The sequence below is a fragment of the Tribolium castaneum genome, chromosome 7 (assembly GCF_031307605.1).
Source record: "Tribolium castaneum strain GA2 chromosome 7, icTriCast1.1, whole genome shotgun sequence".
Lineage (NCBI taxonomy): Eukaryota > Metazoa > Arthropoda > Insecta > Coleoptera > Tenebrionidae > Tribolium > Tribolium castaneum.
In genome coordinates, this window is record NC_087400.1 from 9,139,636 (window position 1) to 9,157,980 (window position 18,345).

The following is an 18,345-nucleotide window of genomic DNA, read 5'->3' on the forward strand; positions in this document are numbered from 1 at the left end:
GAGAAAATTCACTTCTGTTTTGAGATTTTTTTTTTACAAGGTTACACGAAATCTTATCGAAAATCGCTACATTATGCTAAACGATCAGGGGAATTTGCTTGTGCAATCTCCGGCTTAACTTAGAATCGATGGTTTTCGAGTCATGATTTTTTTTAGTGTGAAATTGTAAAAGGGTACTGTAATGTAATGGCAGGAATTGTTGCATTTGATAAATAGTAAAAAGTATGAAACCGAGCGTTTTTTTTTGTGCAAATTACAATATTTTCCTTCAGAAATTAATAATCAATGAAAGATAAACTGATAAGTGATAAAGTGAGAATGGAATTTTGTTTTGTTTTGTTTTATGCCATTTTTACTTTAAATGTCAATCAAACTAGTAAATATTTTCTTATGAAAATTTTATTCATTTTATTCGTTAATTACCTTTTTCAAAAGCTAAATACCTATTAGCTGTTTTAAAATTACAAAAACGCCAACCTCGCATTTTCTCTCAAAATTAGCTGTAATAAAAAATGCCACAAAGAACTGTAAAAAACAATTCCTTGATCAGGTAGAACAAAATATTATAACTAACAGTAGAGCATTTTGGTCATATGTTAAATCTAAAAATACTGTACAGGGTTATCCTAAAAAAATGTCGCTAAATGAAAATTCATGTGATTCTCCTAATGGTATTGTAAACCTTTTTGCCCATCATTTTGAATCTGTTTATCTTCATCAACCAAAGTTATCAGATTTAAATTTTTCTAAAAATGATCAAAATGCTGTATTTTTAAATAGCGTTGAAATTTCTGCTGATGTTATTTTTTCGAAATTGATACATCTAGATGACAACTATACAACCGGCCCTGATGGTATATTTCAAATGTTTTTAAAAAATTGTGCTTATGAATTAACATTGCCATTACAAATGCTGTTCAATAAATCTCTTGATCAGTCTCAATTTCCGGATATTTGGAAAATCTCATATATCAGACCTGTCTTTAAAAATGGTAGTCGTGTAAATATTTCCAACTATAGACCGATATGTACCCCATCGTATATATCAAAAGTTTTTGACTCCATTATGGCTGACATTATATCATTTTCTGTAAAACAATCTGTTATTGAAGAACAACATGGTTTTTTCAAGGGTCGCTCTACGATGACCAATCTTTTTCTGTTTACTGAATATATAACGTCAAATCTTGAAAATGGATTCCAAACTGATTGTATATATACTGATATGTCAAAAGCTTTTGATCGCATTTCCATTGAGTTATTAATATTAAAATTAGATAATTTAGGTTTTGGGGATCCAGTCCTTAGTTGGATTTATTCTTTTTTATCTAATCGTGTACAGTATGTAACTATAAATGGTGTTAAGTCTCGCGCAATTCACCCATCCACAGGTGTGCCCCAGGGGTCACATCTAGGCCCTATTCTTTTTTCTCTATATATAAATGATGTCAAAACAGCGATCGAAAGCTCTGAAATCCTTCTTTTTGCCGACGATGTAAAGATTTTTAAAGTTATTATAAATCCAAACGACTGTGATATATTACAACGTGATTTAAATAGTTTTTGTATGTGGTGTAAAAAAATTTTTTTAGAACTGAACATAAATAAATGTAAATCACTAAGATTTTCTAGAAAATTATATTACAATTTACCATCTTACTTTATATCAGGCAATCAACTTGAATGTGTCACTCATATTCGCGATTTAGGAGTTATTGTAGACAGCCAGTTAAGTTTTGACTATCACGTTAACCACATTTTGTCGAAAGCAAACAAAACATTAGGATTTATAAAAAGACAGTGCTCTGATTTTTCAAGTTTGCGTGTTGTAATGTTATTATATAATTGTTATGTTCGTCCAATTTTGGAATACTGCACAATTATTTGGCAACCTTGTTATAATGTTCATATTAATCGAATTGAAAATGTTCAGAAAAAATTTGTTAAATTTGTATGTTACAAATTTAACATATTTCATGACAAAAATAATTATATAAACATTTTAAGTTATTTAGGACTATCCTTACTATCTTCTCGTAGAATATTTTATGACGCGTCGTTCGTATATCGTATATTGTCTGGTAATGTAAATTGTAATCTTATTCTTCCGCTATTTTCAATAAATATACCCGTTTGTAACGTTAGAGAGCCTAGAATGCTTGTAGTGCCTTACCACCGTACCAATTATGGGAAAAATTCTGTATCTTCTAGGCTGTCTAAAACATGCAACGTACTTTCTGGTAATTTAGATTTTATAGGTTTATAGTGGCGGTCAGCTCGATTTGCGTGTGCGTCATCAATTTCATTTTTTCATTACCAACACAAAGCTATAAAAAATTATCAAAAACAATGCAAATTTAAACATCTAAGGGCTATCTAAGGGTGGTATCCTTGAACATTAATTTACATGTGCACTTCGACAACACCGTCAAGTGTCACGAATTTGTCAACCTGACATTGACAGTAAATTATAGACGTCGTCGCATGGTTGTCGAAAGTGTTATCGGTGTTAATCGCAAGTATTTTCCGTTCGTTTATTGTGTTTTGTGATTTGCGTTTTGTTAGGTTTTTGATTCTGCGTTTATTAGTTCTTGCTTTGTGAATCTGTATTTTTTGTAACAACTCATAATTTAAACACTTCGTAACCTCAAAAAATATTTGATAGTTTGTCACCGCTATGACCCTGTTATGTAAACGTAGTGACAGAAATGTCAGATGACGCACACGCAAACGGAGCTGAGCGCTACCATACCTAAGAATAGATTTCTAAAAGATTTAAAAACTGTTATTGAACATAGTGAACTTAGCTCTTTTAATAATTAACACTTTATTTTATATTAACTGTATTGTACCTATCTGTGTTTGTATTTTATATATCAATTTATCTTTGTATTTTATATATCACTTGTACTTGGCGTGGCCGTTAATAAACATAAACATTATAAAAAAAGTCGAACCAAGCCAATTGGCCGCCTATGTGCAGGTCCCAAATATTGTGCCCCTGATTAAAATCGTAGTTAAAAATTACTAAGTTAAATAAATGAAAGCAACTGTTTATTTTTAAAATATTTTGAAATAGTAAATTTATACAAAAATAAAACTATTCGTAACAAAAATAATTTTAAATTTTCTGCAGGTTCATCAGTTGTTGAGTAATGTACATACTTAATATTTACATAATTTACTCAATAAATTCACCTTACTTTACTCTAGGCAAATTCTTTTTCTAAAATATAATTTATCTAGTCTATTGGGTATTTTTCTTTCCACCGTAGGAGTAGAAAGTTAGGAAAATTATTAAATCAATTTTGAGACATCCTTGTTCTTAGATAATTTTTGATATTTTTTTCTGAAAAGGTCCTCTTTCCACAAGCAGAAAGTGTTAATATCAAGAGACTTCTAAGAGCAACAGTAATAACACATATTGGAAAATGCTGATACTGATTGAATCCTGATAACACTAAATAAAAAACGTGAATTTTAAAATAATTTTTAGAATCTGCTACTGGTTTGTTTTTATTTCCATAACCAAATTGTCTTTTTTTTCTTGGCTTCACAATTTTGTCAATTAACTGAATGTTTGAAAAACGTTTTTACTTAATTTTGTAAAAGGTTTAAACAAGTTGTTATGTTTATGGGTGGACATTTTACTAAAACTTACTTTAAATAAAGAAATAGAATGGCATACTACAAAACTATTGGAGATACAAATTTGTAACTACAGTTGAATGAGCCACGAAAAAATTACACATGGATCTTTTTTTCTGTGCTCTCTTAATTTTTCTGATTTTTTTGCAATCTAAAACTTTTGTATTCGCATACATTTATTCCTTCAATGTGTGGAGAAGAAATTTGGCGATTAGTGATAATTAGTATTCATTTTACTCCATTTTTCGTCATAAATAAATTTACAAAACGAAAAGTTCTGACAATAATTGAGAATGAAATTATATGAAGCTTAGAAGAGGGAACAGACGCAGAGGTTGACATAAATTTAACTATGACAGAACTTAAAACGTACATACAGCTGAAGCCATTTAAAAGCGCTCAAAAAAATAGTTCTGAAAAAATCAGAGTTTTTGCTCTAAATTCTTTAAAGGAAAAGATTGAACTGACTAAATATTTTCCAGTTACCAATTAGTTCATTGTTCATAGTATATTATTATTGCTTTGTTGTATTAATTACGTAATAAACATTTTAACAAATATTAAATTCGAATGAATGAACTATCTCCATTTTATGAAAACCTCTGTTTTTTTTAGTTCACATAATGGAGATTATTCTGATTATTTATACTTTATTAATTTTGTACTCCCAAAGAAAAGAAGGTCGGCTGTTTTCATTAATCCCTTTGATTGTATTCAGGCGCTTAATCTCAAGAACAAGAACACATTCGTGAAATAAATTGTGTCACAAGAAATAATTATTGTTAAATGTTTTTCAGAAAAAAACTTTTAATGGTTAAATATGTTTACAGCAGTAAAAAAACGCTAGAACAGCTAGACTATTTCTTTAAAATTATTTTTATTCTTTTCTTTTATTTTAATTTTGATAAAGGTGGCAGATCGGCGGCCGCATACCAGTTTGGCTCGGCCCTGGTAATACATTTAAATTATTTATGCACTTCAAAATAATAAAAGCTAATATAAATTTGTCTTTTCAATGAGAGATTTAATCATTAATTTTACAATTTTATCAATTTTATTTTAAAAAATTATTTGGTAAAAAGCTACGTTGGCGTTTTTATGGTTTTGAAACAGTTAATACGTATTTAGTTTGAGGAAAAAACGTTAATAATAAGTATGTGAATGCAAACAAGGAAACCAAGCGTTTTTTTGTTTACACTACATATTTACTTTTTGAAAGAACTCCAAATCAGTAAATAATATACAGTAAAAAAGTAGGTCAACAAAATGTTAAAAAAAATTGTAGATACTAAAGGCAAAAATATATGCCATTTCAGTTCATAGTAGAGTTTTGCAATAGTGCATTTGAATTTTTTGAATGGAATGGAGTACAAATTGACAGTTTCTCGTGGGTTTCTTAGCTCAATTTGTGCTTTATTTTTCACTCCAAAAAAATTTAAATGCGCCGTTGCAATTCTACTATGAACTGAAATGGGATATAGTGTTTTTTTGTTTTTCATAATTAAAGTAATTAGTGTCATTGTATAGTAATGAAAAGACAGCTAATTCATTTTCTCAAACTGAGTAAAATTTACCCAAGTTGTTGGTACTTATCTCTCATAATTTTTGACATATGTCAATTTTTTTGTTAAAATTTTTATTTGCAAGGGTTTATTTAAAATATCGAAGAGCCTTATGGAATTTTCAAAATTGTCAACTGTTAAAATTCAAGGCTAATATGATTTCTTCAAAAAGGTTATCAAAAATGGGCTATAACTCAGATTTTTCAAATGGTTAGTTAGGCCCTTTTTGTTAACGTCAATCGAAAGAAGAACAATAATATTTATGGTGATTTTTATCAACACGTCCTATACCTACCTCTTACAGTTTTTGAAAAAATCACAAAAAGCGAATTTTACTTCGTAATTTTTATAGTTAAAGGCATTGGCAACTTTTTTACGTATTTTATGTTTTAACGGAAACTGAAAATATTGTTATTTCTATTTCAGTGGTTCCCAATCTTTTCACCTTGCAAACTCCTTCTAATATCCGACAAAAATTGGCGAACCCCTTGTACACCTTTAAAATGACAATAAAATTTGATAGGACATTTATTTTTTTTTGTTGCACATTTTAAACTAAATGAATGTTAATGAATACGAATTTTAAAAAAAACGAATAATTTAATATCTATTTTTTTTATTTTAAAAGTTGGAACAGATGACAGTAAGAGATATTCTTTAATAGTAATTTTTGTATTAAGTGCGCGAAATGAGTGTTTTTTTAATGGCGCCTGAGAATGTTATTTTAGTCGAGACCGCCAGGTCGAGACCTAAAAGACATTCGAAGGCGCCATTAAAACATGAATTTCGCCACGAAATACAAACAACGTTTTTTCTACAGCCTCCAGATGAAGAAAAAAGTAACAGAAATTAGTTGGAACAAAATGGTCTGATAAATCGAGTTGCTTGCATGGTTACGATGATAAATAAAAGTGATAGTTGCGAAAAATTTGTCACAATAGGTATTTTTGTTGAAGAAGTGTGATGGATTTTAGCAGCGAAAACGAAATAGATGCAATTGCAAGCGCGGCAGTGTCGAATCTTTTGCCTGCTAAATCAAGACCGCAGTACGAAAAAACGTATCTTCAGTTTCGGCAGTGGTGTTCTATGAAAAAGATTGATCAAGTAACGGAAAATGTTTTGTTGGCGTATTTGGAAGAAAAGTCTACCACCTTAAAGCCACCAACACTCTGGGCCCTTTATGCGATGTTGAAAGCCACCTTAAACGTTAAAGAGAATATCGATACACGTAAGTTTCCGAAGTTAGTGCCCTACCTGAAAAGCAAAAGCGTAGGTTACAGAAGCAAGAAGTCGCAAATTTTAGACAAAGAAGACATTAGCAAGTTTATTAATGAAGCAGATGACAAGATATATTTACTGATGAAGGTAAACTTATCATATTAGTGTAATACAAATCAAAACAACTCGTTTTATTTATAGACTGTGCTAATTTTGGGTATATCGGGAGCCCTTCGACGTGAAGAATTAGTTAAAATGAAGCTAACTGACATAGAAGATAAACAGTCTGTCTTAATTGTGAAGGTGCCTGATACAAAAACCCACTGCGAACGAATATTTACTGTTTCAAATTTAGAAAATATAGAAATTGTCAGAAAATATAGAGCTTTGCGGCCTCCACGGGCGACTAGTGACCGTTTATTTTTAAAGTATACCAACGGAAAATGTGTGAATCAAAATGTTGGAATTAACAAAATCGGAGAGATACCAAGTTTGATTGCAAAGTGGCTTAACAAAGACGAACCTAAAAAATATACTGGTCACTGCTTCAGAAGAAGCTCTGCCACTCTTTTGGCGAATGCTGGAGGTGATCTAATTTCAATTAAACGTCATGGGGGCTGGAGAAGCAGCACAGTGGCAGAAAGTTACATCGAGGACTCTTTGAATAATAAAATTGAAATTGCCAATAAAATTCAACCTTCTTCCTCCACAGAAGAAAACAAAATCACTCAACCTTCTACATCGGCTTCTTTTAATGGCGAAAATAACTTTCATTTACAAGCGTCTTCACTCAGGCCTCTGGGGATAAACGGGGGCACGTTTTCGTCATGCACATTTAATTTTCATATGTCAAAGTAAATATCTATTATTATTGTTTTGTAATATTGTTCTGTATAATTATAAAACCTTTAAAACTACCTCTCATTATCGATCCGTCTCTTCATTTCGGTTGCTGTTGATGTCTTTTCGTGTTACTAAAATTGTAACAGAAATAAGTTGGAACAAAATGATCTGAAAAATCGAGTTGCCTGCACAGTTAAAAAATATTATTTTTTCACTGTGAAACCGTGAAAAAATAATATTTTTTCACAGTGAAAAAACGTCAAACTTCGCGCATAGGTAACCATGCATAAATGTCACGATTTTTTGACGGCTGTAGAAAAAAATAGTTTTAACGTTGGCACAAAAGTCATTCGGAGGAATTTTAGTAAAAAAAGTTGGGTTCAGTGTTTAATTTATTTTGAAAAAATATCATTAATGTTAAATCCAAGATGAATATGTAGATACGAAAACATAGAAACAGGGTTAAATTCCGTCTCAGAAAACAGTTTTTGATGTAAATGTGACAAAAAGTTCGTAATTAACTCTGCAATTTCTAATTTTTAAGAAGAAAGTAACGAAAATGCAAAATAATCATGTGACAGACAATTAAATGATATGAAAGAATAAAAAAAGTGCCACAAGTAACGCAGTCAGTCTGCCATCGAATTTTGAACTTCTTGAGTAAAAATGGTGAACAAATCTAACTTTTCTTTTAATCAATGGCACAATTTTATTGTATGTTTGGAAGTTTTTTCGACTAAAAATGAAACTATTGAGTTAGAATTCTGTTTTTTTGCGATTATTTCAAAAACTGTAAGAGATAGATCTATGAGATGTTAATAAGAGTAATAAGTGTAGCTCTAATAAAATTTTCATGCACTTCAAAAAAATAATAGCTAATGTAATTTATATTTTCGATGATTAACAATTATTTCGATGATTAATTATTATTTTACAATTTTATCAACCTTATTAAAAAAAATTATTCGGTAAAATGCGACGTTGGTGTTTTTACAGTTTTGAAACAGCTAATACCTACTTATTTAGTGAAGTAATAAAAAGGAAATTGACAAAAATTATTAAATATAGAAAATATCTAATCAGTTTGAGTTTTGGGATTATTATTTTACACAAAACCTTAAAATGTTTACGATCTTAGTCATACCTACATTTCATCATGTATTTCCTGTGGATATTTTTTATAAAATAATAGAGCAATATCGGATTATCAATTTCATCCGAATTGCTTTAAAGTTTTTGGAAGTATTTTGTATTATTAAAATTATTTTTGGAATTTATGAAATTGCTGGAATTATTTGCGGACTTTTGGAATAATTTGTGAATGACTGGAGTTTTTTGGAATTATTCGAGATTATTTGAATTCCTTAGGACTATTTGTAATTTCAGGAATTACCCACTAGGGAATTATGAAAATTACAGGAATTAATTTGGAGTTTATACAAATTATTGATATTTCGAAGTTTTTGGTTGATTTTTTGAAATTACTAGAATTTCTGTCGATTTTTTTTGGAATTAAAGTTAGTTGTACATTTTTTTTTAAATTAAAAGCTTCCCGGTTTTTATGGAATTTTATATTGTAATAAATGTTTCTGTTTGTTAATAAAAATTAGAAAACAATAAAAAAAATACAACTGACTCCACGGTTTTTGTCACGTTAGAAAGTATCTGCCCTAAGTATGGCACCTGTGTTACCGACATGGTGACCTAACCTCTAAACGAACTTGTTTGACAGCTGTTTTCTAAATAGGTCTATTTTTTAATTTGAGTTTAATTTAACTAATAAATTTTGCAATTAATTGTAATTTGGTTAAAATGGCGACAAGTTCAGCCGCCTCTGTACGTATAAAATAACAGTTTTAAGTTTTCACAAATTAATTTTATTCTGTTCAAGCAGAAGCAATCACAGGCCCCAGCCGGTGTTAAGGAGTATACAATCAAAGTACCGAAAAACGTCCAGAAGCGATACCATGTAATGAGATTTAATGGAAATCTTGAAGTGGATTTTGCCAAGTGGACGCAGGTCAAAATGGAAAGGGAGAATAATTTGAAAGAGTACAAAAGCGTCGAAGAAGAACAACCAAAGTAATACATAACATAACGCACTTAAATGATCACTGATAACAGCCCAACAAATTGCATAATAAAAAGTATCTAAAATTTATTAACAAACGTCAAGATGTCATGTCATGTCAAGATTAACAAATGTCAAAGATACGTCAAATTCATGGTCGCCTTCGATAAACCCATTGTCCGAAAATTAGTATTGTTTTTATTATTTTTTTAATTTATTTATCTACGTTTAACCTAATTAGTTTTCAAATGAAACAAACAAAAAACTAATACACAAAAGTTGTCATTTTAGCAAAATCTTAAAAAAATTCATATCTTCGTTATTATAAAAGATACACATTTGAAACAAAGATATTATACTGACACTTTTTTACAGAGAATTTAATGTTATCAGCAGTTTATTTTAACTTTTAGTTTAGCTGCAATAACATAAAGTTTTATTTTTTTAAATAGGAATCATAGGCGGCTGTGATATTTTTGAAAATACTATTTTTCTCTGATTTGATATATCTATTTGTGTAACACATTATTTTTAAATATTTAAAAAAATATAACATTCCGCTTTTTCTTTATAGTAGGCTATGAAAAAATTTTGGATTTTCAATTGAAACTGTGAAAAATATATTGCCCAACAAGTATTTATGATTTATTGATTTTTAAACATTTTTTACAGAGAATTTAATAATGTTATTAACGTTTTTTTTAATCATTAGTTTAGCTGTAATAACCAGTGTGAGGAAATTTTATGGGCGAAGGTTAGTGCATGGGCGCGCGCTTGCAGTCAGATAAACCTTTAAATCGAAATGTTGTGGAACAGCTTACATTGTTGATATAAGTTAGGAAAGAGTATTAAAAAATGTTTAGACAAAGAATTTTTTGTTTCAACCCTCGCGAAGGGGCTGAAAAGACGTTTTAGCTAAAAATTTGCAAACACCTAAACTTGGACACATTTTGCGTTTACATACTCACATCTTCCTTCTGGATAAAGCTAGAAACTCCGTTTTTTTGCAAACAAATTTTCAATAAATGCAGATTTATACGTAGTTTAACAAGGTAGAGTTTTGATAAAGGGAAACCAAAAAAAAAATACATTTTCTTGTAACGTTGCATAATTGTGTAGTGAAATTTTCGAGATGCGAGAAAGTTTTTTAATTTAAAAGATAGACTCCCACATAATCGAGACGAAATAAAGCTAATACTTGAAATCAATTTTTGGTGCAAGAATCATTTCGTTATCTGTAAGACTCACCAAGTTATTGCAATTTAAAATTACTGCAAAATGCGCCTGAGGTGAAACCGAAGCGTATTTCCCTCTGAAGCGTGTTCATCGCCTTTGACAACATTTCGAGAGCTAAAAATCGTAATTCGTAAATAATTAAAAAATAATTAATGTCACTTATCTATTAATATTATACCTTTACTTTTAACCGCCCTAACTCTCAGTTAATTTTAATAATATCTAAAAAGTCAAAAGAACATTTTTATCTCATGTACTTATTTAAAAAGCATATAAGTGACCCAGTAAAACTAAATTGTAAAATTGTAATTCATTTCAAAGTATTCTTTGGTGTGACATTAATATTTTTTTAATTATTTACCATTTTTAGCCCTTGAAATGTTTTCAACCACACCACGTTTCAAAGGGAAATACGCTGCGATTTCACCTCGAGCACATTTTGTAGATAACTAAATAATCCTTCTTTAAAGTCCTTTTTAAAAAAATATACAAATCGTAACGTTTCTGACGAATCAACAATTGTAGTTACACGCTGTGGTACTTGGTTAGAAGCAAATTTCTAAAAATTTTAATCAATTAAAATCATTTGTTTATTGCTTTAAACGACGATGCACAAAGCATTAAATAATGTAAAACTTTAGTTTTAACCACAAATTTAGTTTCTCAACTTAATTTTATTGAAAATAATTTTTGAAATATTCCAACTACGATCAAATTTCTAGAAACGTAAAATTTTAAATTATCCATTACAGTTGAGAAATTTGAGTCTACGTTGATAGAGTTAAAATCTGTAGAATGGTCATTACAAGATAAATTTAATGCAAAAATTGACGCAGTTGTTACTAGAAATCCCGATTTTCTAGTTTTAAAACAAATAGCGAATAATGTACCACCTTCGACATATTTTGCATTAGCACCAAACTTTTTATTTACTCCTGTAACCAGTTGTGATGTAGAAAGATCTTTTTCGAAATTCAAAGATATTTTAACCGCAAAACGGAATCAGTTTTCGAGAATTTAGAAAGAATCACAGTTATTCAAGCGTATTTCTCAGAGAAAATGATTAAAATATTTTTAATTAGTTTTTAATTTTAATTTCCACTGAATTAAAACGAAACATTTTCAAAATGTAATAGTGACTTACGCTCCACTGTATTAAACATCTTTATTGGTGTCCATGTAAGATTGAGGAAATGATGAAGTTATTTTTTAACGATTATGTCAAATTAGGTGCCTTGTCAGGGTTTTGCTTCAGAAAATAATCTCAACAAATATACCGCAGTCTTAGCGACTATTTTATTTCCACAATTTTTTTGGGTACTCCGTAATTATAATAAAACAATAATATTTATGTTTTAATTAGATTTTTGTAAGCGACCGGTAACATTCTTTGTATAAACCCCAAGTAAACTACGCCAATGTACGCGCTGTAACGGACCATTTCATCGATAAATATGAACATCGCGAGAGCGCTACGACGAGTCAACTGATCGGTTGTGGCCTCATGGCCATCCCATAAAATTTCCTCACACTGGTAATAACATAAGGTTGTACTTTTTTAAATAGGAATCATAGTTGGCTATGATATTTTCGAAAAGCTTATTTTTTTCTGAACTGAAAACAATATAAATACAGTTTGATATTTTTATATACTTTTGATAAAAAATATATTTAAAATATTTGAAAGTAGTTGGCCATGGAAAAATTATTTTACATAAAAGGTGTAAATAATTTAGAAATTTTATGAACGGTTGTTAAAGTAAAAAAGGTGAAATTATCAAAAGAAGCTATGTTAATGTAATTATCAATTGAACAAGTATGCAGCTACAAAGAAATAGCACAAAGACATGTGATTTTGAGCTGTTTGTTGCAAAACATATTGTACCTATCTTATGTTAAAAGCAATTTCCCAAACAAATGCAATGCAAGCAAATTGCTGGTATTACCTGTTTCAAAACTATAAATCCGCTAACATTGCATTTTCTCCAAAAATTAGTTGATATAAATTATTAAAAAATTAACAGGCTAATGTAATTTATAATTTTGAAACAGCTAATATTTTACAAACTATTTTATTTTTGTTTAATTAATAAAATGTGTTTTTTTCACTTTTAAGGTTTGGCGCAGGTTCGGAGTTTGGCCGCGAGGCCAAAGAGGAAGCCCGTCGCAAAAAACTGGGAATAGTTGCTAGAAAATACCGACCTGAGGACCAGCCTTGGATTTTGAAGTCTTACGGAAGCACTGTGAAAAAATTCAAGGGGATTCGAGAAGGCGGTGTTTCTGAAAACACAGCCTACTATGTTTTCACTCATGCTGCTGATGGTGCAATTGAGGCTTTTCCGTTACACGAATGGTACAAATTTCAACCAATTCAAAGATACAAAGCTCTGACAGCTGAAGAAGCCGAACAAGAGTTCAATAAACGCAATAAACATTTGAACTATTTTTCACTTATGTTGAGGAAGAGACTGAAAGGTGAGGATGATACTGAGCTTGATGAAGGAGAGGAAAAAGGGAAAAAGAATGCAAAGAAATCGAAGGAATTGAAAATATCGGATATGGACGAGTGGATGGATAGTTCAGATGATGAAGGGTCTGAGGAAGAGGAGAAGGAAGAGGAAGAAGAGAAGAAAGAGAAGAAGAAGAAAAAAGGAAAGAAAGGTAAATTACATGTTGTCATGTTTAAATGCTGCTAACTCATAAAAATAAATTTTGATAGATTCGAACCGAAAATATTTCTAGATTTGAAGTTTTTGTTTATAAATAAACTGAGCAAGATCTTCGGAAAAAATTAATTTTGTAGATTTTGTTCTTAAAGGTTTGAAACATAATGCAATTTTTGATTTTGCTTTTAACGAAATTGTGCAATATAATTACATTTTTGCTTAAAAAATTGTCAAAACTCCCTAAAAAAGCAAAACCCATTTCAATTATCGACAGAATTTGGTGATTTTGAACGGAAGATAATCCAAAACCAAATTTTCTATTTGCTTTTGAATTATTTTGTCCGAGCTTTTCTCAAAAATACAGGCTTACCCAGGGGTATGTAGTCGGTCTATAACTTTTTTGCCATTTAAAATATTGCCATGCTTTTTTTATTATATGATAGATCGCCTTAAAGTATACAAGCTGAAAATATTTTTATTATACACAGGGTGTTGTACTATACAGGGTGGTGAACCAAAGTTATATCTTTTGAATAGAACACCCTATATATTTTTGCATAATTAGATTTTACACAAAAAAATGATGTAATTTGTATAAATTATTATAGATCTTAAAAAAGACCAATTTTTGAAAAATCACTGCGAAGTCGCCTGTGGATATTTTCCGATAAATTTGCAATAAAAAAAAGAATACTTGCAGTTTTAGCAAATAATCGACTTTTACTTGAAACACGCAGATAATGTACAGGGTGCTGCATTTTGGATGTCCGAACAGGCGATCTCCGAAACTAAGAGGTTTAGAAAAAAACGAGTGACACATTCTCGGGTCCGTTTTTTTGGAAAATAATTTTGGTCAAAACCGCATCCCGCTATCGTCAATTGTTTTCGACGTATAAACAAAAGTTGACATTTTAGCGGAATTAAAAAAATCATATCTTCCTTATTATAAAAGATACACATTTGAAATAAAGACATTTTGAAACACTTTTTTACAGAGAATTTAATAATGTTATCAGCGTTCGTTTATCTGGAATAACATAGTTTTATTTTGTTAAATAAGAATCATAGGCGGCTGTGATATTTTTGAAATGCTTATTTTTTCTGATTTGATATGTCTATTTGTATAATACATTATTTTTAAATTAAAAAAAACATAACATTTAGCGTTTTCTTTATAGTAGGCCATGAAAAAATTTTGGATCTTTAATTAAAACTATGAAAATGGCGTTACCCAACAAGTATTTATAATCTAATGATTTTTTAAGAACTAATTACTTCAAAACCAGCATAATAAATTATATTATTATTAGATAAATTGTTGCGACTATTAAAATATATTTGTTTTTAGCATGCCTAACTTACATAAAATGTCGCTGCGCCCCATTACGGCCGTAACAAAACTTCCCTTTCCATTGTTGTATTTGATTGTCCTAACCTAAAAAAATTCTCCGTACGTGGCGCCATCTCTTTATTAATTGTCGAACCAATCACTAGATTGGTTTCATGAATCGTTACACTATTTTCTTTAAAACAAACAATTTTTTGCATGGTTTTAACTAAATCGTTAATAGACATATTCTTATTCAAGATATCGTCATACCACAATGAATAATAAGTTCAATAATGCTCAAAAGCCATCGTTAATCATACCAACAGACTAAGGACAGATTGTAAGAATAGTCTGAACTTAGGAAAAGATCGAATTCGGAATTTTATTGATGTAACCTGATTTTATTACAAAATACAAAAACAATTCAAACATAAATGAAACTATAGTTAAACTTCGTCGTTGCACTTGTAAGTATAGTTGTCTTTTTAAAATAATAAAAACGCATCAAATCAAGTTTCCACCACATGAAGTACTTTGATTTGTATTAATAGGACAACCAAGAGAACAACTTGTGTTCCATATTCTCTAATAACGTTAGTGAGGCTTCATATTATGTCAGACTTCAGCAGAGGCTTAAAAATTGTCTATAGTTTAGTCTAAAATTAAAAAAAATCTTTTTCTTATTTATTCATTGTTGTAAGGTAATAAGCTTCCACAACTTTTTCAAAGTTATAATTTTTGTCTTAATGTAAGAAAACGTGAAAATTCAACCACTGAGTTGGTCATGTTGGTCCATTGTTATTTTTGGAATAATTTTACTTGGCGGATACCAAAATTATTGTTTAAATCGTTTTGTTCAAATTTAGGATTTCTTGTTTTTGATAGTGTTTCATTATGTCCTTGGTTTCAGTACAAAAAGCCACGTACTTAACACCATCATACCCAGTTAATTCAAAAATTATATGAAAATAACGTTCTATGTGGGTGCAAATGTTTTTTTTGACAAAGTTTAATTGTCAGTCTAAAATGTCAATTGAAAATTTCAATTTTCACGGATTGTGATTGCTCACATTTTTTCTCGGTTTTGTTTTAGTTTGTATTTTTCTCAGCAGATAGAGCTAGCTAAGGAGAAAATTTTTAGGTTAGGAGAAATATCTTAAAAATACTATTTTTTATCAAAAGTATTTAAAAATATCAAACTGTATTTATATTGTTCTCAGTTCTGAAAAAATAAGCTTTTCGAAAATGTCATAGCCAAGTATGATTTCAATTTACAAAAATACAACTTTATGTTATTAATGTTATTACAGCCAAACGAATAATTAAAAAAAACACTGATAACGTTATTAAATTCTCTATAAAAAAGTGCTTTATAATGTTTTGTTTCAGTCGTGTAGCTTTTAGAAGGGAAGATATGAATTTTTTAAGATTTCGCTAAAATGTCAACTTTTGTTTATAAGTCGAAAACAAAAGACGAGAGCGGGATGCGGTTTTGACCAAAATTATTTACTCGAAAAACGAAAATGTGTCACTCGTTTTTCTCGAAACCTCTTATTTTCAAAGATCTTCCTTTTCTTACATCCAAAAACGCAGCACCTGTACAAAGATCTGAAAATTATTATTGCGTTAGAATTTGGCTTAAAATATTACTATAATATTTTTTGCAATGTATGTCTGAAGTCTTTTTAATAGGATGGCCTTTATATCAAAAATCAAAAATTTTCTATAGCTTCCTAATCCCTAGACAAACCATTTGTTAATCCTGTATTTGAACAGAATTTCAACATAAAAACAGCTTTATGGTTATACAGGTGTCTCAAAATTGGCGAATTTGGCATTAATTTGTTTCGCTTAAATCAGTTATTTTTTTGATTTTCCATTTAAAAAACGATACAAAATGTTCATAAATATTTTTAACTCGGTTTAAAGTAAATACATAAATACGAAATACAGGCCAAAATATCTATTCTTCCATTTGCTTCGTTTGAAAAAAATATTTTAAGATTTCTTGCTTAAAAACGAGCTAAACCGTCACTTGCATCATTTATCAGTTGACCCGAAAAAGAAGAAGCGGGACACAGATGTGGAAGCATTTGAAGATTCGGATGATGGAGATGGCGAGGGCCGAGAATTGGATTACATTAGTGATAGTTCAGAGAGTGAACCTGAAAACACGAATCTGGAGAGCGTGGCTGAAGAAAAAGCCTTGCGAAAACTACTAACATCAGATGAAGATTCGGAAAACGATTCAGACAAATCCGAGAAGGAACAAAGCAATGAAGATGAAGAAAACAAAGAGAAAGAAAGCGAGAAAACCGAGGAGGGCGCTGACAAGGACAAGAAGAAGAAGAACAAAAAGAAGAACAAGAAAGAGATTAAAAAGGAGGTGAAGAAAGAGAAAGAGTCAAACAGTGATTTTAGTTCCGATAGCAGCACAGACGAAGAGACCAAAAAGAAGAAGAATGATAAGAAAATGAAAAAAGAAGAGAGGGAAGCAAATAGTGCCAATAGTTCAAGGTCTGCAACGCCAACTGATCACAAGCGGAAGTTAGTAAATGATGTAATGGCAGGACCGTCTGCTAAAAAACAGAAGTTAGATTTACCGAATTATATTGTTGGGTCGAGGTAAGTTTTTTGAATTTGATTGAAGAAAGTGTTAAGTTTGGTTTTAGTGAGTCTGGAATTACCGAAGATGCTGTTAGAAAATATCTAATGAGGAAGCCGATGACAACCACTGAGCTTTTGCAGAAATTCAAATCGAAAAAGACGGGACTTTCGAGCGAACAGCTTGTCAATATTATGACACAAATATTGAAGAAAATTAATCCCGTGAAACAAACATTGAAAGGGAAGATGTATCTGTCGATAAAGTCTTGATTGAATCAATAATGTTGCTGTAAAAATTTTCTATCTATAAGGAGTTAAAGGAGTATGATATTTATGTATAATGGGAGTTGTAATTACATATTAATTAATAAAAATTTATTTACAGCAATTATTGTTTTCTTAATTACTGTCTATAATTAAAATAACGCCTCAAAGTTTGATTTTAAAATGATATTTGTTCTAAAGTTGTCCATAAAGAGAACGAAGAAGTCGATAAAGCTATACTTTTCTTGACTAATGTCATTAAAATCGTCCGTAAAGTGATTGAAATAGTCAACAAAGTGTGGCCGCGTGTATTGTTAGTTGCATAGTGTTTTAACCTTTTGTATGAGAAGTAAAATATATCTAATTAAATTATTGAAGTTTATTTTATAGTATTAGAAATACATTGCCAGAAATAAAAAATACAAATATTTTGTATAGAAGGTTTTTTGTTGCAAAATTTTTTGAAAAATTGTCATAAGCGACGTTGAAGTGATTTATCAAATATTGGTCTTTTTTATAACAAAAAGTTGAATAATATTTAAATATAACGTATTACACAAATACACATAAATAAGCTTTTCAAAATATCACGGTTACCTATGATTCCTATTTTAAAAAATACAACTTTATGTTATATTATTAGTGTTATTACAGTTAAACGAATGGTTGAAAAAAAATTGCTAATAACATTAGGATTCTCTGACTATTGCTAAAATTAGGGGATATTCTAAGTTTTTCTGTTGAAAATTTATCGGAAAATGTTCATAAGTGACTTTGCGGTGATTCTTCAAAAATTGTTTTTTTTATAACGAAAAGTTGAATAATTCCGAAACGATAAGAGATAGACCCATAATAGTTTATACAAAGTTACATTAGTTTTTTGCGAAGAATTTAATTATG

At 29.8% G+C, this 18,345-nt stretch overlaps 2 protein-coding genes across 7 annotated transcripts; both read left to right on the plus strand.

Annotated features, from left to right (window-relative positions):
- The first annotated feature begins 5,868 nt into the window (after window positions 1–5,868).
- LOC135266792 (uncharacterized) lies at window positions 5,869–7,345 on the plus strand. Of its 5 annotated transcripts, none has more exons than XR_010334944.1 (3): window positions 5,869–6,575; window positions 6,630–6,731; window positions 6,784–7,345. XR_010334944.1 is itself a non-coding variant. In XM_064358068.1 (3 exons), the coding sequence occupies exons 1-3, from the start codon at window positions 6,174–6,176 to the stop codon at window positions 7,284–7,286; spliced, it is 1,014 nt and encodes a 337-aa protein (XP_064214138.1). In that variant the 5' UTR covers window positions 5,869–6,173; the 3' UTR covers window positions 7,287–7,345. The 5 variants fall into 5 exon arrangements, 2 of the variants coding, with proteins under 2 accessions (XP_064214138.1, XP_064214137.1); XR_010334946.1 differs by having other exon boundaries at window positions 5,869–6,438; window positions 6,491–6,575; window positions 6,630–7,345; XM_064358068.1 differs by having other exon boundaries at window positions 5,869–6,438; window positions 6,484–6,575; window positions 6,630–7,345.
- A 1,604-nt stretch (window positions 7,346–8,949) lies between these two features.
- On the plus strand, window positions 8,950–17,569 carry TfIIFalpha (Transcription factor IIFalpha). 2 transcript variants are annotated; one of them, XM_008200350.3, is made up of 5 exons: window positions 8,950–9,107; window positions 9,166–9,353; window positions 12,695–13,239; window positions 16,626–17,199; window positions 17,247–17,569. In XM_008200350.3, the coding sequence occupies exons 1-5, from the start codon at window positions 9,084–9,086 to the stop codon at window positions 17,449–17,451; spliced, it is 1,536 nt and encodes a 511-aa protein (XP_008198572.1). In that variant the 5' UTR covers window positions 8,950–9,083; the 3' UTR covers window positions 17,452–17,569. The 2 variants fall into 2 exon arrangements, with proteins under 2 accessions (XP_008198572.1, XP_008198571.1); XM_008200349.3 differs by having other exon boundaries at window positions 8,954–9,107; window positions 9,163–9,353.
- The last annotated feature ends 776 nt before the right edge of the window (window positions 17,570–18,345 follow it).

Coding starts and splice junctions, on each gene's coding strand:
- TfIIFalpha (XM_008200349.3), top strand. CDS start 9,084: ATGGCGACAAGTTCAGCCGCCTCT. Junction 13,240..16,625: donor GAAGAAAAAAGGAAAGAAAG/GTAAATTACATG, acceptor ATCATTTATCAG/TTGACCCGAAAAAGAAGAAG. Junction 17,200..17,246: donor AATTATATTGTTGGGTCGAG/GTAAGTTTTTTG, acceptor GTTTGGTTTTAG/TGAGTCTGGAATTACCGAAG.
- LOC135266792 (XM_064358067.1), top strand. CDS start 6,174: ATGGATTTTAGCAGCGAAAACGAAATAGATGCAATTGCAAGCGCGGCA. Junction 6,576..6,629: donor AGATATATTTACTGATGAAG/GTAAACTTATCA, acceptor TTTTATTTATAG/ACTGTGCTAATTTTGGGTAT.